The sequence below is a fragment of the Mastomys coucha genome, unplaced genomic scaffold (assembly GCF_008632895.1).
Source record: "Mastomys coucha isolate ucsf_1 unplaced genomic scaffold, UCSF_Mcou_1 pScaffold6, whole genome shotgun sequence".
Taxonomy (NCBI): Eukaryota; Metazoa; Chordata; class Mammalia; order Rodentia; family Muridae; genus Mastomys; species Mastomys coucha.
The window spans coordinates 49,823,818-49,841,029 of record NW_022196912.1 but is presented as its reverse complement, the minus strand read 5'-3'; the positions used below and the strand labels follow the sequence as shown (position 1 = coordinate 49,841,029).

The 17,212-nt window shown below is 38.0% G+C and overlaps 1 protein-coding gene across 21 annotated transcripts in view; it reads left to right on the top strand.

The window, feature by feature from the left end:
- Positions 1-17,212, top strand: part of Hdac9 (histone deacetylase 9) — an 832,819-nt gene that overhangs the window by 797,375 nt on the left and 18,232 nt on the right. For all 21 annotated transcript variants that reach the window (XM_031355577.1, XM_031355573.1, XM_031355564.1 and 18 more), the window contains one exon: positions 9,756-9,903. In XM_031355577.1, the coding sequence (XP_031211437.1) occupies positions 9,756-9,903 (148 nt within the window). The remainder of the gene's footprint in view (positions 1-9,755; positions 9,904-17,212) is intronic.

Below are 17,212 nucleotides of genomic sequence, written 5' to 3'. Positions count from 1 at the left end.
AAGATCATGAACCCAGCAGATCTGTTTCACACTCTTCCTGCAGGGCCACTGTGTTCAGTTGACTCACAGGTAAACTCACTTCTCCTCCTTCAGTTTCTGTGTGCACATCCCCCACTTCCCCATCTGTTTCAAAGGTGACATATTTTGGGGGTGAGGGGAAATCACTTTGACTTAGAAACTGGAATTTTAGTTGTCCAGACTAATTGAGGTTGAGCCATAGTCAGGTCTGGAAGGCCAGTGCCAAATTCCAAGGAGCCACAGAGCTCTGGGTCCACTCTGGAGCCCCTTGTAAACTTGTAAAACAAATCTAATCAGAAAAAAATGCAAGGCTTGGCAGAATTTCAAGCCCCTGCCCTGTTGAGTTTAAAGCCCTGACTATTGTCAGGTGTGAGCTGTGATTTGTCATAGAGCCTTCAGCTTTAGACAGAGGCCTTGATGATAGAGTCCTGGGCCAGGCAGACCTTCATTGAAGAAAAGCAGTGTCAGGCATTCCTCCACTGGTAACACCACCCACCCTCATTTGTATCATAGCCAGGTCAAATGTGTTCACATGACTCTTTCGAAGCTGATCCTGACTTTCTAATTCACCATTCTCTTGAAACAGTGAAAGTCCGACTGTTGTGTAGAGGATCCCCACCACTAAAATGCACCCAAATTTAAAAAAAAAAATCTTTCATCTGCTTAGAGATTTAACTTGGTTTGTTGGTTTGGTAATTTATTTGTTTCTAATTGCATCTGCAGTTACAAAAATTTCATTCCCATTTTTTTCAAGTCAAAACTAATTAAACCAAAAGAATAAATAAAATCATGCATGTGTCTGAGCTGAAATGTCTTTAACAACAGGAGTGTTCTGGGAGAGAGAACATCCTGAGCTGTTCCTAAGCAGGTGAGTTTCTCACACCCCATTAGCTGAGGCAAAACACTAGAAGGTCAGGTTTGAGGGAAGAGCACTTGCTGGGTATTTGCATATATTTTGTCTGGTCTCCACATACCTCTGCAATGCAAACTATCCATAGCCACCAGAGACCTTATAAGGCCAGGCATATTGTTGAAGGTCTTTCATAGGAAACAGGAAACCTAAGATTTTATCCTCTGTTATCTTAAAGTTTGTTTTCATCCTGTCTAAGCATCTCTGTGACTGATCTATCCATCTCTACCCTATTTTTAAAGTAAATTCAGAACCCCAAAACGTTCTGTTTCAGGTGTAATAGACAGAAACTTTAGTAGCCCCTAACTAAACATCAAAGAGATTTAGTATATGGAAAAAGAATACAGTTTAATATATTACCGAATTTTCTATGATATGGGTAAACAGAATAGAGAAAGGGAAACAGAGCAAGTTGAAATGTACCAAGGGGCAATGGACAGTGGTGCTGAGAGAAAGAGTAAGGTATGTGAGTACATGATGGAAACCAAAATATGCACAAGCTCCTGGGACCTGGCAAAAGTTGGGAGAGATATTTAGTGGGCCTTAAATAAAGTTTTAGGTATTTAACTCTTAGTTTCTAGAAGAAACCAGTGAACTTCTTTTCTGGGAGAAAGTATTTCTCACTTAAATCTTCAGTGCACAGGAACATTGGGTTCAACAAAATATGAACTTTAACCAAATAACTAAATAACCTATTTAGAGAAATTCATAAAATCTAAAGCATAGGGATACATACCATTAGGGAGAGCAGACAAAAGTAAGAAATGAACTGAGCCGGCATTATTTTTAAGGTTAAATATAAAGGATATAATAATAACAGCAAAGGATAATGAATGGCCAATCACTTTCAGTACTTCATAAAACTTTAATGAAAGAAAATTCTGCCTCTTCTTCCTCCCTACTTTTTTTTTTTCAAAAGAAATCACAGAAATAAAGAATGAGAAAAGAACTAAGAGGGGACATGGCAACAAATGACCATATATTATTGTCTTAGCCGATGGGAGGGAATACTGAAAGCTGAATTACAAACCGTGTCTCTGCCAAAGAAAGATACATGACTGCGTTAGGTCACGTGCATGCCATGCTTGACTTGCACATCCAGGGCTTTGGGCTGCTTCCTAGTTTTTAAGTTCTTGTTCCTCCTCGTTCATCATCCCGATATCTCCTTCACTGAGTCCAATATATAGCTGTAATGTCATAATACTTAAAATGAGTCGACTTTTTACTTTTGAGTCTACATCACCACAGCTCTGTCAATCTCTCTTAACAACTTAAGAATATATAAAATCTGGATTAGTTCTTCAAATAACTATTTGCAGCACTAGACTCAAAACAAACAGGGGTCCAAGAGATGGATTTGTTGTACAGTTCTGCTCATGAAAGTCAAGTGGACCCATTAAAATCTCACTGTGTCTCAGGCCAGTCTTCTTTGCCTTTCAAGCAACCTTTCCAAGTTCACTCTCCTTTAGCTGACCTGTCCTCCCGTTCCTCAAATGTCAGCAACCTTCCTTAGAATAAATAGCAGCCACCAATATGTGTTCTTAGAGACATTGCTTCCATCCACAATCAAGCACTGTATAACTCCTCCCATCATTAAAAACAAACTCTGGAAAACTCATGCTTCTCCAAAGTCACCAATGTTCCCCACCTAGTTATCTCTGTGGTTGTAGTCCCAGATCCTGGACAGAACCATGCCAGCATGGCGGGATTCACATCTAGTCAACTGTAGCACTTATCCTACCCTATTTGAAAACTAGTTTTATTAAACCCGTAGATACTTAGTCACTGGCTTATAACCCAATATTATCCTCCCAACTCAAATCAGTACAGCTCTGGCTGTTTAGAACAGCAGTCTTTCAGAAATGTCCTCATGACCTCAGTGCTCATGAGGGATCATGTAAGTTTAGTTTTCCTGCCTGCATTAGTCTGAGTTCTCCAAAGAGATAGAAACAATGGAAGAGTTATACAAAGCAATGACTGTTCCACAGAATTGACTTATCTGTTATGGAGACAAAAGGAACCCCAAGACATACTATGGACAAAATGAAGACCTGGGAGAATCGGTGAAGGTTTGGCCCCAAATCTGCAGACCATAAAACTAGAAGATTCAGTGGCATATGTCCTAGATAAAGTCCTCAGGCAGATGTGGGAGACAGATGTCCACACTCGACAGTCAAAATGTCCCTAGTTAGCTTTGTGTTCTACATAGGGCACCCACCTCGGCAAGGGCTATATTTTAATTGAGTTTACTGAGTCAAATGTTAATCTCATCTAGAAATAGTCTCAGAATAATATTGAAAGATATGTGAGGGCATTTTTTTTCCCGGTTTTACATCTGTCTTAAGGAGCTCTGATCTTTTCAAAGTAAAATGTGTTTGGAAACTGAGAAACTTCTCCGTGCTACTGGGGAGTCATTGCTTCCATATTTTCTTATTGACTGGAGCCAAATATACATATACATGTACACATACACACACACACACACACACACACATATAATTCTCACCTTTTATCTTTCCCTATTTATTATACCTTCCCCTGAAAATGAGAAGTCTGGGTCTTATTATCTGTCATATACCTACTTATATTTAACTCATATGCATATGAAGCAGTTTCAGAATTGCTAATCTATACCATCTGAAACTACACAAATTAGAGGACAGTTTTTGTGTCCTTGGCTAGTACCATCTACTCAAACTATTATTTTTAAAATTCTTTAGGCTAGCTCTTTACACTCCTGTCAGCATGCGGTCTTCCCTTTATGATATAATTAGTTACATAAACATTTGTCTTCCATTTTCAATTTCCCTGTTATACCCTAGTTATTTTCAGAAATTTATAAACAGTAAAATGTATTTTTATTAACAAATAAGTTGTATCACTTTAAGTATACATAATTGTTATCTGTAAATGTATAGAATCATATATCAGTGAGCATAGGTTTTTTTTGATTCTACGTGGAGTGAAAAGCCATATTTTATTTAGTTTTGTATTCAATATTCCCAAGCACTGGTCTGGACAGTTAAAACAAACAGTAATTGATCACTCAGTAAGACATAACGAAGAAACAGTTTATTCTTCTGAAATCCAGATCAGTGGTTGAAGTGACAAAGCAGGTAGCTTTGTGCCCAAATGCAGGTAGCGGGGCATCATAGTGTTAACTCGGCAGTTCTCTGATAATCTCCCTAGAATTGCCTGTATATAGTCATCTCATCCATCATGCTAAATTCATAGTAACCATAAATTTATTCTCTACAGTTCAGCTTTCCCAGCAAATAAATAAATGAAATAGTAAAAATATGTGTCCTTTTATATCTGATTTTATTTTGCTGTTGAATCCATTCAAACTCCATGCCTCTTCCTGACTGTATCACTATTTTGTTTACTTTATTGTTGAGTAGCATCTATTGTCCAGATAAAGCACAGTTTACTTATCCATTGTCCTTCTGTGAAACATCAGGGTCACTTCTAGTTCAGGCAGCTCTATACAAAGTTCTATGACTATTCATATGCAAATTTCAGTGTAAGCACAAGTTTTAATTTCTCTAGAGTAAATACCTGGAAATAGGATTTATCAATCTTATGAAAACTTTATTATAAGCTCTTTTAAAAAAACAGTGGACAATTCAGAGTACCTGTGACTTTCTGCATTCCCACTAGCAAAGAATTTCCAAGTGGCCTGCATTCTCAGTAATGATTGGTGTTATATCTTTGGGCTTTCTGTTTACAGAAGGGTGAATGATGAAATCTTACCATGGCTTTATCTTCATTATTCTAATAATTTTGTTTGAAATAATATATATATATATATATATGTATATATATACCATATATATGTATATATAAGAAATATATATATCATATATATACACATCCATATATATATACCATATATATGTATGTGTGTGTATATATATATGTATATATATATATATATATACATACATATTTCTTCTTGGTAAAATAAATAGAACATCCAATACAAGGTATTGATGCAGATGTTACACTACAGGATACAAAACAATTAAATAGAAGCAGTGACCTTAAAGACATATTAAGAGTAAACCAGCCAAAAGAAACAGAATAAAAGAGACAGATGTATCAGTTGTAAAGGAGCCCTATCCAGTCTAATATGTTTATGGTTGTAATTCCAAAGAAGTAGCATGTGATGAAACATATTTAAAGACATAATAAAAGAAAGTGTTTGCAATAAGGAAACTGTCAGTCCTCAGATCCAAGAACCTAGAAGATCTCAAGCAAATTAATGTGAATAAAATCACACTATCAACAGAATGATCATATTGCATTTAAACAAATGAAAGCATAGAAAGTGAATCTTTTAAAACAAATGTATCCAGCAGTGAAGCCAAATTAAAAAAAAAAAAAACCTTAAGAGTTATTAACCATAACATTTAGAAGGTTCCAAGCAATGTTGTGGAGTAGTCTATAATATTCAAAATCCATCAAAACGCAAAGAATATTCTTCGTAACAGTGTTGGTATATGAGGGAGAGAGCCTTAAATAAAGGCTCTCCATAAATTGAGCAGCACACACAAATATTTACTAGGAAGTATAAGTCTGAGTCAGTTATTTTTCTGTCGCTGTGCTAAGGTACTCTGATAAAAACAACTTGAAGAAGAATGGCTTTATTTGGGCCCTTGGTTCAAGAGAGATAGATTCTATCACAACCACAGCAAAAACTCTCTAAAATTCCAAAACACTCCAAATGCCACTACCAGCTAAGGATCGAGTGTACAAATATCCAAACATGCACCATTTCTTATGTGAAGCACCACAATTTGCTTATGTTATTTGTTCATATTCATATTGTCAATAAAGAAGTTGGTTATTCTGCTTTGATATATACAACCTACAAAAATTTTATTTCTTCAAATGAATTTTACCTGTCAATACAAAATTTTAATAGCACCACTTTTTAGGTCTTTCACGTAAAAAATATTTTTCTGGCCAAAAATATTTAGACCCATGAACTAGGATTTTTATTTTTATCATGTTTTTAGCTTCAAAAAATTTCCCCATTAATAACGAGGTTGTACCAATTTATATGAAAACATTGACTGGTCCCTCAATTCATATGTCAAATTTTAATAGTCTATTTTGATACTTATGTAATAATTTTGATCCTCACGGAATGCTGTATTTAGTCATACTGAGTGGATGTTTAATAAGTGATGGAGAACTTGCAAATGAAAAGACGAAGCTATCATAAATGACGGTTCTGGGCCTATCATAAACCCTAAGTGTTGGTATAGTCAAAGTCAGTAACCAGACTTCTACCTAGGAGCACATAGTGTGTAAAGGTGAAGGAATCTCATTCCAATGGCAAGAAAGTAAAATCTACAAATCTGTGTCCAAGCAGCTCCAAGGTTTCCAACACAATGTGAAGGAAGAGCTTTGGCAGGTCCAGAACTTTCAAATTGACAATGGGCTCTGATAGGAGAAGCTTCAAGGTCAGTGGGTTATTCACATCACAGATCTCCCTGTTAATCCCAATTGATGAATACCAATAGTAATCTGGCTCTTTCTCCAGGCACACAATCCCTGCAAGACCCTCCTGGCATCCTCTGTGACCCAGAAAGGCTGTCTGCACTTCCCACCTCCTGCTCTGGCCTGGCTGCATTCCACTGTCTACTTTATGCTTTTATTATAGATTCATTCTTCACTTTCCTCTTGCCAGATTAAACAAAAACTCAGAATGGTGAAAGCTAAATAGTTTTTTTTTTTTTTTAAGTGCTGAAAAGTGGCAAGATTTACATGGTGGGAAAAATGAATAAGGATAAAGGATATGACTAAAAAGGGATGGTGTTCCTCCAATTTTAATGGAAAACCCCCTCTCTTCTGCTTGTTTTATTCCCATAGGAGAGCGCACCCCAGTAGTGGCAGGTCCCTGAGAACTCCAAAACCTTAGCTCATTTCTCTTATGTGCTAATAATGTAATTACTCCCATGCCATTAGATATGATTTTTTTGCACATCTGTTTCTGAAGAGAAAATATCTATGCATCTTGTGAAAACATAACCCATCATTTACATGGCTTGAGCTAGCTATGTATTTCATTATCTGGGTTGTATACACTTCCATTTAAAATTTTCCATTTTATGAATACAGATAGGGGCCTATTACTAACGGTGACTATTTCCTTTGTAATTGTAGACTTTGTCTCAATTGAACGTTTTGGGTTATTTCTGAATAAGCAACTTAATTATTTGGATAAAAGTCAAACTTTTAATCTTAACTTCTCAGTATATTTTATACATGTTAAATTCTGTCTTAAAATACCTCACCAATTTAAGGTCTTCCTGCTACTCATGTATGTGTAGTAACATTTAAATGGCCTGTATTATCAGCAATTCACCCAAAAAGTTGCTATCAATAGTTCAAGTTGTCTTTCTTCATCACCTGCTAGATGTAAATATGTCTGTTTCTTTCATGATCAAAAACCCTCTTCTTGAAAAAAAAAAAAAACATGTATAATGTTTGGCAATGAAAGCCAAGCTCTTGAATAGTGTAGATATGGCATATTGTCTACAGGTAAGTATGTGGGACACTAACTTCACGTTCTAAAATAATGTGTAATAATATCTCCTGAAGCTCAATACAGATCTATCTTTTTGGTGGTGGAATATGTAATTTCTGACTTGGGTGAGATAATAGTGACATGGTATAATAGAGAAGTTTAAGACTTAGACCAGAACTGTCAATCAGTGATAACTTTCGAAGTTGAAAGCTAGATACTGAAGTATAAGCCCAGACATGGAGCACTCTCCTTCCTAAGGCCCTGTCAGGGTCTTCTCACTCTTATTCCAAATCTTCATTTGACTCTAGCCATCCTTTCCATCTGTACTTTGGAAAGATATGAAATTGGCTTTCCTGTTTGGACTCATATCTGTCAATCTGTCTTTCATGGTCTCTCCAGAGCCATCTTTTAAAAAGAAAACTCAGTTCTCTGTACCAGATTTATTTAAGATAGTTTGTTAACTAGCCCCTGCCTACCAGAGGGTCTCACTCATTAAACTCAATAGTCACCCTATGTCATACTTGTATTTAGCAGTTAATGATCCTCAATAAGCCACAGAGCTGTCAGAACCCACTCAACATCCTGTGTCTTCTGCCAGGGGCACTCAGCATCCTGCCTTCTTCCATTTAGTTCAACTGACTTCTGCTTGGTTTCCAATTTTTTTTTCTTAAGCATCATTTTTGCCCCTAGCAGCTTTCCCTTATGTAGCTATCACTATAAGTACTTATATGCTCTTTCTCTTCCTCTTCAAAATCTCTGAGGCCTTTAGCGTACAGAATTGGTATGTGAAATCAGGGAGATCTGGTGCAGCATTAATTTCCACTTTTTTGTGATTATGAATCCATTGGCAGGCTTGTCCTTTGGTAAGTGTTTAAAGCTTGGAGGTTCCTAGACTGTAGTCAGAATTGTGCTGACACTAAGGATAGCAGTAGTGGGGACCTGCATCTGAAGATCTTCATTGTGTGAGGAGTGGATGAAGAGACTGATTCTTCTTCCATACGTTAGAGCTACAAAGGATAAAATCCCAGGAAGCCTTAGACCCATGGTGAGGATGTCCAAAAGCACAGCTGGGCCTAGAGCAGTGCGCTTACTGCAAATTTCAATTTGAGTCTGCCTTCTGCTCTCAAGCAGTACTTTCTTGTTTTAAAAGAAGCAAACCTTTGGCATTCCAAGTTCCTTCCTCATTGGTGAGCCCACAGAGAGATTTTTTGAACTGTGCAGTCTTGTTAGAGTCTGGGAAGAGTCTCTGAGACCACTCAACACTTAACAATTAAAAGACATAAATAAATAAAATAAAATGAATCTTAGTAGCTGTTAAATCTTTGCCTTTGCTATAGGAAACTTATCCAATTGGCATGTCTACAAGAAAAGACGTGCTCTCCTCCCATTCTCCTCTGTGCCATAATAGGAAGGAAGGAAGGAAGGAAGGAAGGAAGGAAGGAAGAAGGAAGGGAGGGAGAGAGAGAGGGAGGGAAGAGAAGAGAGAGGGAGGAAGGGAAGGAAAGAAGGAAGGGAGGGGAGAGGGAGGGAGGAAAGGAAGGAAGGAAAAAAGAAAGAAAAGAGGGAAGAAAGGAAGGAAAGAAAGGAGGGAGGAAGGAAGGGAGGGGGAAGGGAGGAAGGAAAGGAGGGAAAAAAGAAAAGAAAAAAGAAAGAAAGGAAGGAAGAAAGAAGAAAGACAGAAAGACAGACAAATGGAAGAAATCCAACATCAGCGAGAACATATATTAAAGTTTTAAGTGAATTATTGTTCTAGTACACACCCTGAGGTTGAGAAGGAAAGAACGTCCAGGACTAACAAACCTGATTGTTCTGGCAAAGGTGCCATTGAATTCAGCTGGCATCTCTGGGTTTTTCTTTTTCTGTGATATTCCAACTTCATTTTCTTAAAAAAAAAAAGGTTAATTGTTCAAGTAGCAATTTTTAACATTACAATTTTGTTCATTTTTCTCCAGGAGAACTCCTACTTCCAAGTCTCTTGAGGGTTTCCCAAAGGGTGTGATGCCTAGAATTTGTTTATTTAGTAGTAGGGACAGCTGTCATTCTGTTAGCAAGTTCATTGGGCCATGGATTACTTCTTTCTTTATTGTTTTCCAAACAAGGCAGAGATCTTGGCTTGGGAATGTGAGTCCTTCACCACTTGGCCTTCTTAGATCCCCTGAAAAGGACATAATCACAGCAGTTCAAAAACCAAATTATAACTCAACAATGAAAGGACTTGAACCTGTAATTATATTGTGATTATTTTCTATCTAACTAAAATTTCTACAAAATACATGATTTTTTTTTTAGGTAAGTATTGGAAGTCGATCAAGATGGTGGCTGTTGCCAGGGGCTGTGCTCTGCCTGCTTCTCAGCTGCAAGAGGAGACAGAGACCGTTTCCGCACTAGCCTCCCTGACGGTAGATGTGGAACAGCCATTTGCTCAGGAAGATGGCAGGTATGGATCTAACACGAGGGAATAATGTCTTCAGTGACGTACAGACTCGTTGCTGGCATTCTGGAACTTTCTTCCTGCTTCCTCTACCTGTTTTCTCCAAAGCCGCAGATGGCAGAATATATGATACAGGCTGTAGAGAGCTCAACCGTTTCATTCTTCCTGAGAAAACAGACCAGGAGGACGTGGTTCCTCGGACGTGGTTCCCAGAGAAAGAGACTGAGATGGAGAGTGAGAAATATCACTCTTTGTTGGGTAATTTAGTGCAGACTGCTGTGGAAAGAACTGCCTGGGGACCTAACTTCTCCTCCTTATCTCTGTTTTCCCAGATGTTCCCTTTCTTTCTCTCAACATTTTGAAATCTCTGCTATAACAAAGGGAACACAGGAAGGCAGAAGCTGTGTGTGATGTTAGTCGGGGGCCAGCCATTTTATACACATGTGAGTCTCCTTGAGGTCTAAATGGGTAAAGATGGAAGGTGTTTGTCAGACAGGGATGCTAATGAAGGACTCGGAGAACTGAGCCTGATTTCACTCTATAAGAGGAGAATGTTCTTAATTTCTTTTCCTATGTACATAGATTGGGGAGGGGCATGTAGAGCTTGCTTGCTCACGGTTTAAGAAATCATCATCAGGTGGTACATTTTCCTACCGATTCTCACATTCTGGTGACCACACTTCATTCAATCTTTCCTTGCAATGGACTGTGTGCCCAGTGTACTGCACATGGTAAGCTGTACTGGTGTTTCCCATAAGTAGATTGCAAGGTGACATCCTTTCTCAGGGCATATATCAGGAAAGACTCAGCAGAAATTCTGGGGCTCACAGTCACTTTTAAGTTGCCTCTGAGAAGGAACACCAACTCTCCCCATAACAACACTGCTAATTACACGGAGCCGTCATTCCCCAAACGCACAAATGTGAACAGTCTGGATTCCTTACCTTCGCTGGGTACTCCAAGTGTAATGGATTTAGCATCTTGTTTGAGCCCAAACTATTGATAAATTGAATAAGAGATTTCACTTTTATGTGTTTTCTCTTGCTATAAACGCTTTAGGAGAAGATTCTCAGTGTGGGGAGCATTGGTGAATTGCTGAATTAGAAGGCATTCTCTTGCAGTATCTGGAGAAAAGGGGAAACTTATTTTACGTTTTTGATATTATGAACTAGCTCCCCGCTGTTCCCAGCTAAGAACTGAACCAAGTTCATAATCCAAAGGTGTTGCAATTATTCCCAAGGCCAAAACCAGTTAGCTGTCTGTCATCTGAGGGCCATAAAACTGAGGAAACTAACATCTGTTAGTGTTGGATATAAAAGAGCAAAGCTATTCTTTAGAAGCCATTTAATGCAGAAAAATGAGGCAAATTCCACCTTGGGTGAAGTGAATTCTAAGTAGTTCTGCCCATGAAATTGCAGAGCTTGGAATAATTAACAATAATATGAGATGTTGTGAACCCCAAGCAATATAAAATTCTTGGCACATTGGCAGGAGTTGCCTCTACAAGCATATTTGCTTATTCTGTGGTAAATCATGTACTTGGCTCTGATAATCTATAAGAATGAACCCAGTTTCAGTCCACAGTGACTCTAATCTTCCACTGATGCCAGTGTCCTGATGAGCAAGAAGGTGCAGGGGAAGCCCAGTTTCATGTCTGTTTATTCTTTTGAGACAGATTATACCAATTGTGATTGTTATTTTTTCCTATGAGGGAAAAATGGTTTGACTTGAATTATTTTCTATGTTTTTATATTTCATTCAACAAAGGAGCAGGAAAAAAAATCTTCAGGAACCAGATCATGTGTGTTGGTTAATTTGTGTATAACCTTCAGGAAAGAGATGATGGAGAAATGGGGGTGTGGTGGGGGATGGAGTGATTGACCATGGATTGCTATCAGAATTGTCTTCCTGCTCAGCAGGCAAAGATAAAGGAAATGCCTCTGGGCTTTTGTTGTGAATGCAATATTGTGATCACACAGGAAATTGAAAAATTAGAAAAAAAAATCAGAGTTAAATGGATGGAAAAGAGCAAAGGCAAATTCTTTTTATAGGAAATTCTTGCCAGTTATTTTGGAGGATATATTGGTGTTTGGAGTGAGATGACTCATTTCAAACTCAGATTCTGGGTAAGGCGGCCCTTTTCTTGGCCAACTCATATCTGACTCATTTACCACTAGTGAATAAGGGATAACATGCTCCTGGCTAAGAACCATTTTAAGTATTTTCTGTTCATTTTCTTGAATGGGGGTGGGGTGACAGCCATTTCATCTTTATGACCACACTTATGGGCCCTGAAAAATATAGTATTAAGGGGAAACTGGCCAGTGGGAGTTCGTGCGAGGGATAGTTCCCAGATACACAGCTGTCATGTGTCTTTTTTAGGTGGCCAAGGACTTAAATGGGAAGGGAATGTTGGGCGGGTCAGTAGAGAGTGGAAAACAAGGCTCAGATCCTGCCCATGTGAGGGAGTCAAAGAAAAATAAAAGGTCCAGCTTGATTATGTGCAGCAGACTGTTTCGAGGCAGGTTGTGCTGTGTGTTAGCTCTCTTGTTTGCCAGGACAGCATGCCTGTAAGATCTGTGCTACGCTTTGGTAGCTGTTTGGGTCTGGATGCTTTGACCTTAAGAAAGTTAGAAGCAGCCTTCAACTTCATCCTAGAGGAAAGGTCGGTCTGCCCCTAGTGACTCCAGGATGACCAGCTATTAAGTGTTAGGAGCGTGTTGGCACTCCAGAATTCCTGGCCGAGTCATTTTCCTTTTTCAGTTGGAAACAAAAAGTGAAAGTTAGATGTTCATATGAAAGTCTGAGCTGTGGCGAGTCATGTTCAATTAATCTGTTCTGCTGGTGGAAAATCATTTAATTTCCCACGTTTGATAGTCTTTCTGATGAAAGAAATAGTTTCAAGCCTGTGTATCATCTTTTTATTTTCTGCCTTGAAAAAATTAATTTTATTTCTCCTTCTGTTTAATAGATAGCTTTTCTGGGAGTGATGTTGTAGCTTGACACTTTTGCCCTTTGAGAACTTGGCACATCTTTCCAGGGGCTCTTCTAGCTTTAAAAGTTTCTGTCAAATAACCAAGTCTTGATCTGTTATGACTGCTTTTAAAAGTGACTTGGTCTTTCTCTCTCTCTCTCATCTTTTAATGTCCTCTCTTTTATTCTGTGCTTTTAAATGGTTTGACTACAAGTTATCCATGTTCTGAGATAGTTCCTACAGCCCCTGCACATACAGAGAGCACTAAGAGGAGCTTTGTATTTTCCTCTCATATGTTATATCCTGACTGCTGTTTTCCCTCCCTCCATTCCTCCCAATACCTCTCCCCACCTTCTTTCTCCTCCTAATCCACTCATTTCCCTTAAAAAAAATATCAGGCCTCCCAGGAATATCATCCATATCATCCAAACACAGCATAGCATGTTACAATGAAACTAGGCATAAACTCTCACTCATACCAAGGCTGGACAAGGCCACCCAATAGAAGGAAAACGGTCCCAGCCTAAGGAAGATGAGTCACAGATACTTCTAACTCCCACTGTTGGGACTCCCACAAGACAACCAAACAGCACAACCATAAGATATATGCAAAGGACCTAGATCAGACCTATACAGGGTTTGCGTTTGTTGCTTCAGTCCATAGGATTCCTGCTTAGTTGATTTCTATGGGTCTTATTCTCCTGAAGTCTTCAACCCCGCTAGATTTTATAGAGCTTCCTCCCTCTTCTAGGATGGGGGTGGGGGGTCGTTGTTCAGACTTGGTTCCCAGAGAGGTACCTAGTGTTTAACTCTAGGTCTCTGCATCCATTCCCATCAGTTGCTAGATAAGGCCCCTCTGATGACAATTGGGCTAGGCACCAATCTTTAAGTATACTGAATATCATTGGGAATCACATTGCATTGACTTTTTTTTTTTTTTTTTTTTTGGCAGTCATATTTCTTTCTATCCTGGCTCTCTGGGCCATCTGAGGCAGTATAAGGAGCATGGCATGGACCTGAAGTTGGACCAGTCATTGGTTGGTCACTCCCACAAGTTCTGTGCCAACATTACCCCAGGACATCTTGCTGGCAGGACAATTTGTAGGTGGAAGGTTTTGTGACTGGGTTGGTGTCCCAGTCCCACTTCTGGGAGCCTTGCCTAGTTACAGGAGATAGCCAGTTAATGCTCTGTATCCCACAGCACTAGGACACTTTGCTAGGGTCACTTGTGTAGCTTCTAAGGAGTTTCCACTGCCCTACACTGCCCCAAATCCTGCTGTCTTTCCAAGTACTTTCCCTCCTCCTTCCTCCAAACCCCCCAACAGATCGCTCTTGTGCCATCCCCATCTATCCCCAATGTACCCAAAAGAATCTATTATTTCCCTTTCACAGGGAGATCCATACCATGCCCACTTGAAAAGTCCTTGTTACATAGCGTCTCTTAGTCTGTGGGTTGTAGCATGATTATCATTTACTTTACAGCTAATGTTCTCTTATGAGTGAGTGTATATCATGTTCCTTGGATCCCTAATCTCCCAAAGACTTTTATCATGAAGGAGAGTTGGACTATGTCAAAAGCTTTTTTAGTATCTAATGAGGTGATCATGTATTTTTTTTTCTTTCAATTTGGTTATATGTTTGATTTTATTGACTCATTTGTGTACATTGATCAATCCCTGCATGCCTGGAATGAAGCCTACTTGGTCATAGTGGATGACTTTTTGATATGTTCTTGGATTCTGTTTGAGAGTATTTTATTGAGTATTTTGCATCTATCTTCACAAGGGAAATTTGTCAGTAATTCTCTTTGTTGAATCTTTGTGTGTTATTATGACTTCATAGAATGAATGCTATATGTTTCTATGTGTGAAATAATTTGAGGAATATTGGCATTAGCTTTTCTTTGAAAGTCTGGTAGAATTCTACCATAATACCATAATGCCATCTGGCCCTGGATACGTGTTTGGTTTTTTGTTTGTTTGTTTGTTTGGTTGGTTGGTTTTTGTTTTATTTTGTTTTATTTTGTTTTTGAAGACTTTTAATGACAGCTTCTATTTCCTTAGAAGTTAGTTTTATCTTGTCTTGATATAACTTTGGTAAGTGGCATCTATAAAGAAAATTATTCATTTCTTTTAGATTTTCCAATTTTGTCAAGTATTAGCTTTTAAAGTGTGACCCAATGATTGTTTGTATTTCTTTGGTGTCTCTCCTTATGTCCTTTTTTTCATTTCTGATTTTCTAACTTTGGATATTCTCTCCCAACCTTTTGCTTAATTTGACTAAGGATTTGTCTACCTTGTTGATTTTCTTGAAGAATAAACTCTATTTCATTGATTTTTTAATTGTTCTGTTTGTTTCTGTTTTATTATTTCAACCCTGAGTTTATTTATAGCTGTCTATTTCTCTTGAGTGAACTTGCTTCTTTTTATATTAGAGCATTCAAGTATGCTGATAAGTTGTTAGTGTTCTTGCTAGATCTCTCCAATTTCTTTATGTAGGCACTTAATGCTATAAACTTTCATCTTAGCATCATTTCCATTGTGTTCTATAACTTTAGATATGTTGTACGTTCATTTTCATTGAATTCTAGGAAATCATTAATTTCTTTATTTCTGCCTTGTCCCAGCAGTCATTTAATATGGAGTTGTTCCATTTACATAAATTTGTAGGCTTTCTGTTGTTTCTGTTGTTGAAATTCAGTTTTAATTCATGATTATCTGATAGGATACAGGGCATGATTTCAATTTTGTGGCATCTCTTCAGACTTACTTTGTGGCCAAGTATATGGTCAATTTTAAACAATGTTCTTTGAGGTGCTAAGAAGACAGTGTATTCTTTTGGTTTTGGGTGAAATGTCCTGTAGCTAACCATTAGATCAATTTGGTTCATAATATCTGTTAGCTCCAGTAATTCTCTGTTTAGTTTTTTGTCTGGATGACCTGTCCATTGGTGAGAGCAGAGTACTGAAGTCTACTACTATCCAAGTGTGAGGATTAATGTGTGACTTAAGCTTTGATAGTGTTTTCTTTACAAACATGGATGACCTTACATTTGGGGCATAGATGTTAAAATTTGAAAAATAAGCTTAGGAAATCTTCCTTTGATAAGTATGAAGTGTCCTGCCCCATCTCTTTTGATTAATTTTGGTTTGAAGTCTATTTTGTTAGATATTAGAATGTCTACACCAGATTTTTAGGTTCATTTACTTGGAAAACATTTTTCGAACTTTTTACTCTGAGGTAATGTCTATCTTTGATATTGTAGTGTGGTTCTTGAATGCAGCAGAAAGATAAATCTTGTTTTTGCATCCATTCTTTTAGTCTGTGTCTTTTTATTGGTGAATTGAGTTCATTTATATTGAGAGATATCAATGATCATTGATTGATAACTACTACTATTTTGTTGTTGATAGGGGTGGTAGAGTGTGTGTGTGTTTTGGTTTTTCTGGTATGAGATTGTTATTTCCTGTGTTTTCTTGGGTGTAGTTAATTACCATGGGTTTAAGTTTTCCTTTTAATACCTTCCATAGGGCTGGATTTATGGGTAAATATTATTTAAATTTGACTTTATCATGAAATACCCTGTTTTCACCATCTATAGAGACTGAGAGTTTTGCTGGATATATTAGTTTGGCCTATATCTGTGGTCTCTTATAGTCACTACATCTGTCAAGACCCTTCTGGCTTTTAGAGTCTCCATTGAGAAGTCAGGTATAATTCTAACAGGTCTGCTTTTATATGTTACTTGGCCCTTTTCTCTTGTCTGAGGGCAGGGTAGGAGTGCTTACCTGTGGGGGATGGGTACTGGCTTGTCCTCTGGTAAAGCAGGAGGCTTACATCAGAGTTTTGAGCTCCTTTGTATCATCTTTGAAACATGAGGAAATGTTTGCTTCAGAGGCTTGGAGTGTGTGGAATAACTATCTTTTTGTGAAGATACAGTACAATAAGCTGAGAACTCACTAAAATCTAAGGCCTTCGCTTTGAATAGCTTATCCACAGAGCTGAGGACACGATGATTTATGTAAACCATAGGCCAGTTTAATGCATGTTCATATCTAATGTACATAGAAACATGGCTTTCAAATTTCCTGGACATTGGGAGTATTTCTCTAAGGCTTCTAGGAGTTGACATGGTACAAATTATGCAGTTCTCTGGTTTTACTCTGTGACACATTATTTTAAGCACCAGTTTATCTAAAATAGGCTAACATTCCAAAATACATTTCACTTTTGGTTTTCTCCGTTCAACACAGCATTACCCAAAATGAGGGCTCATATTTAGAAGTTTCCTAGTAAAAAGAGAAAAAAAAATTGTCCACATGCCCTCTTGTTTCTTGTCTTT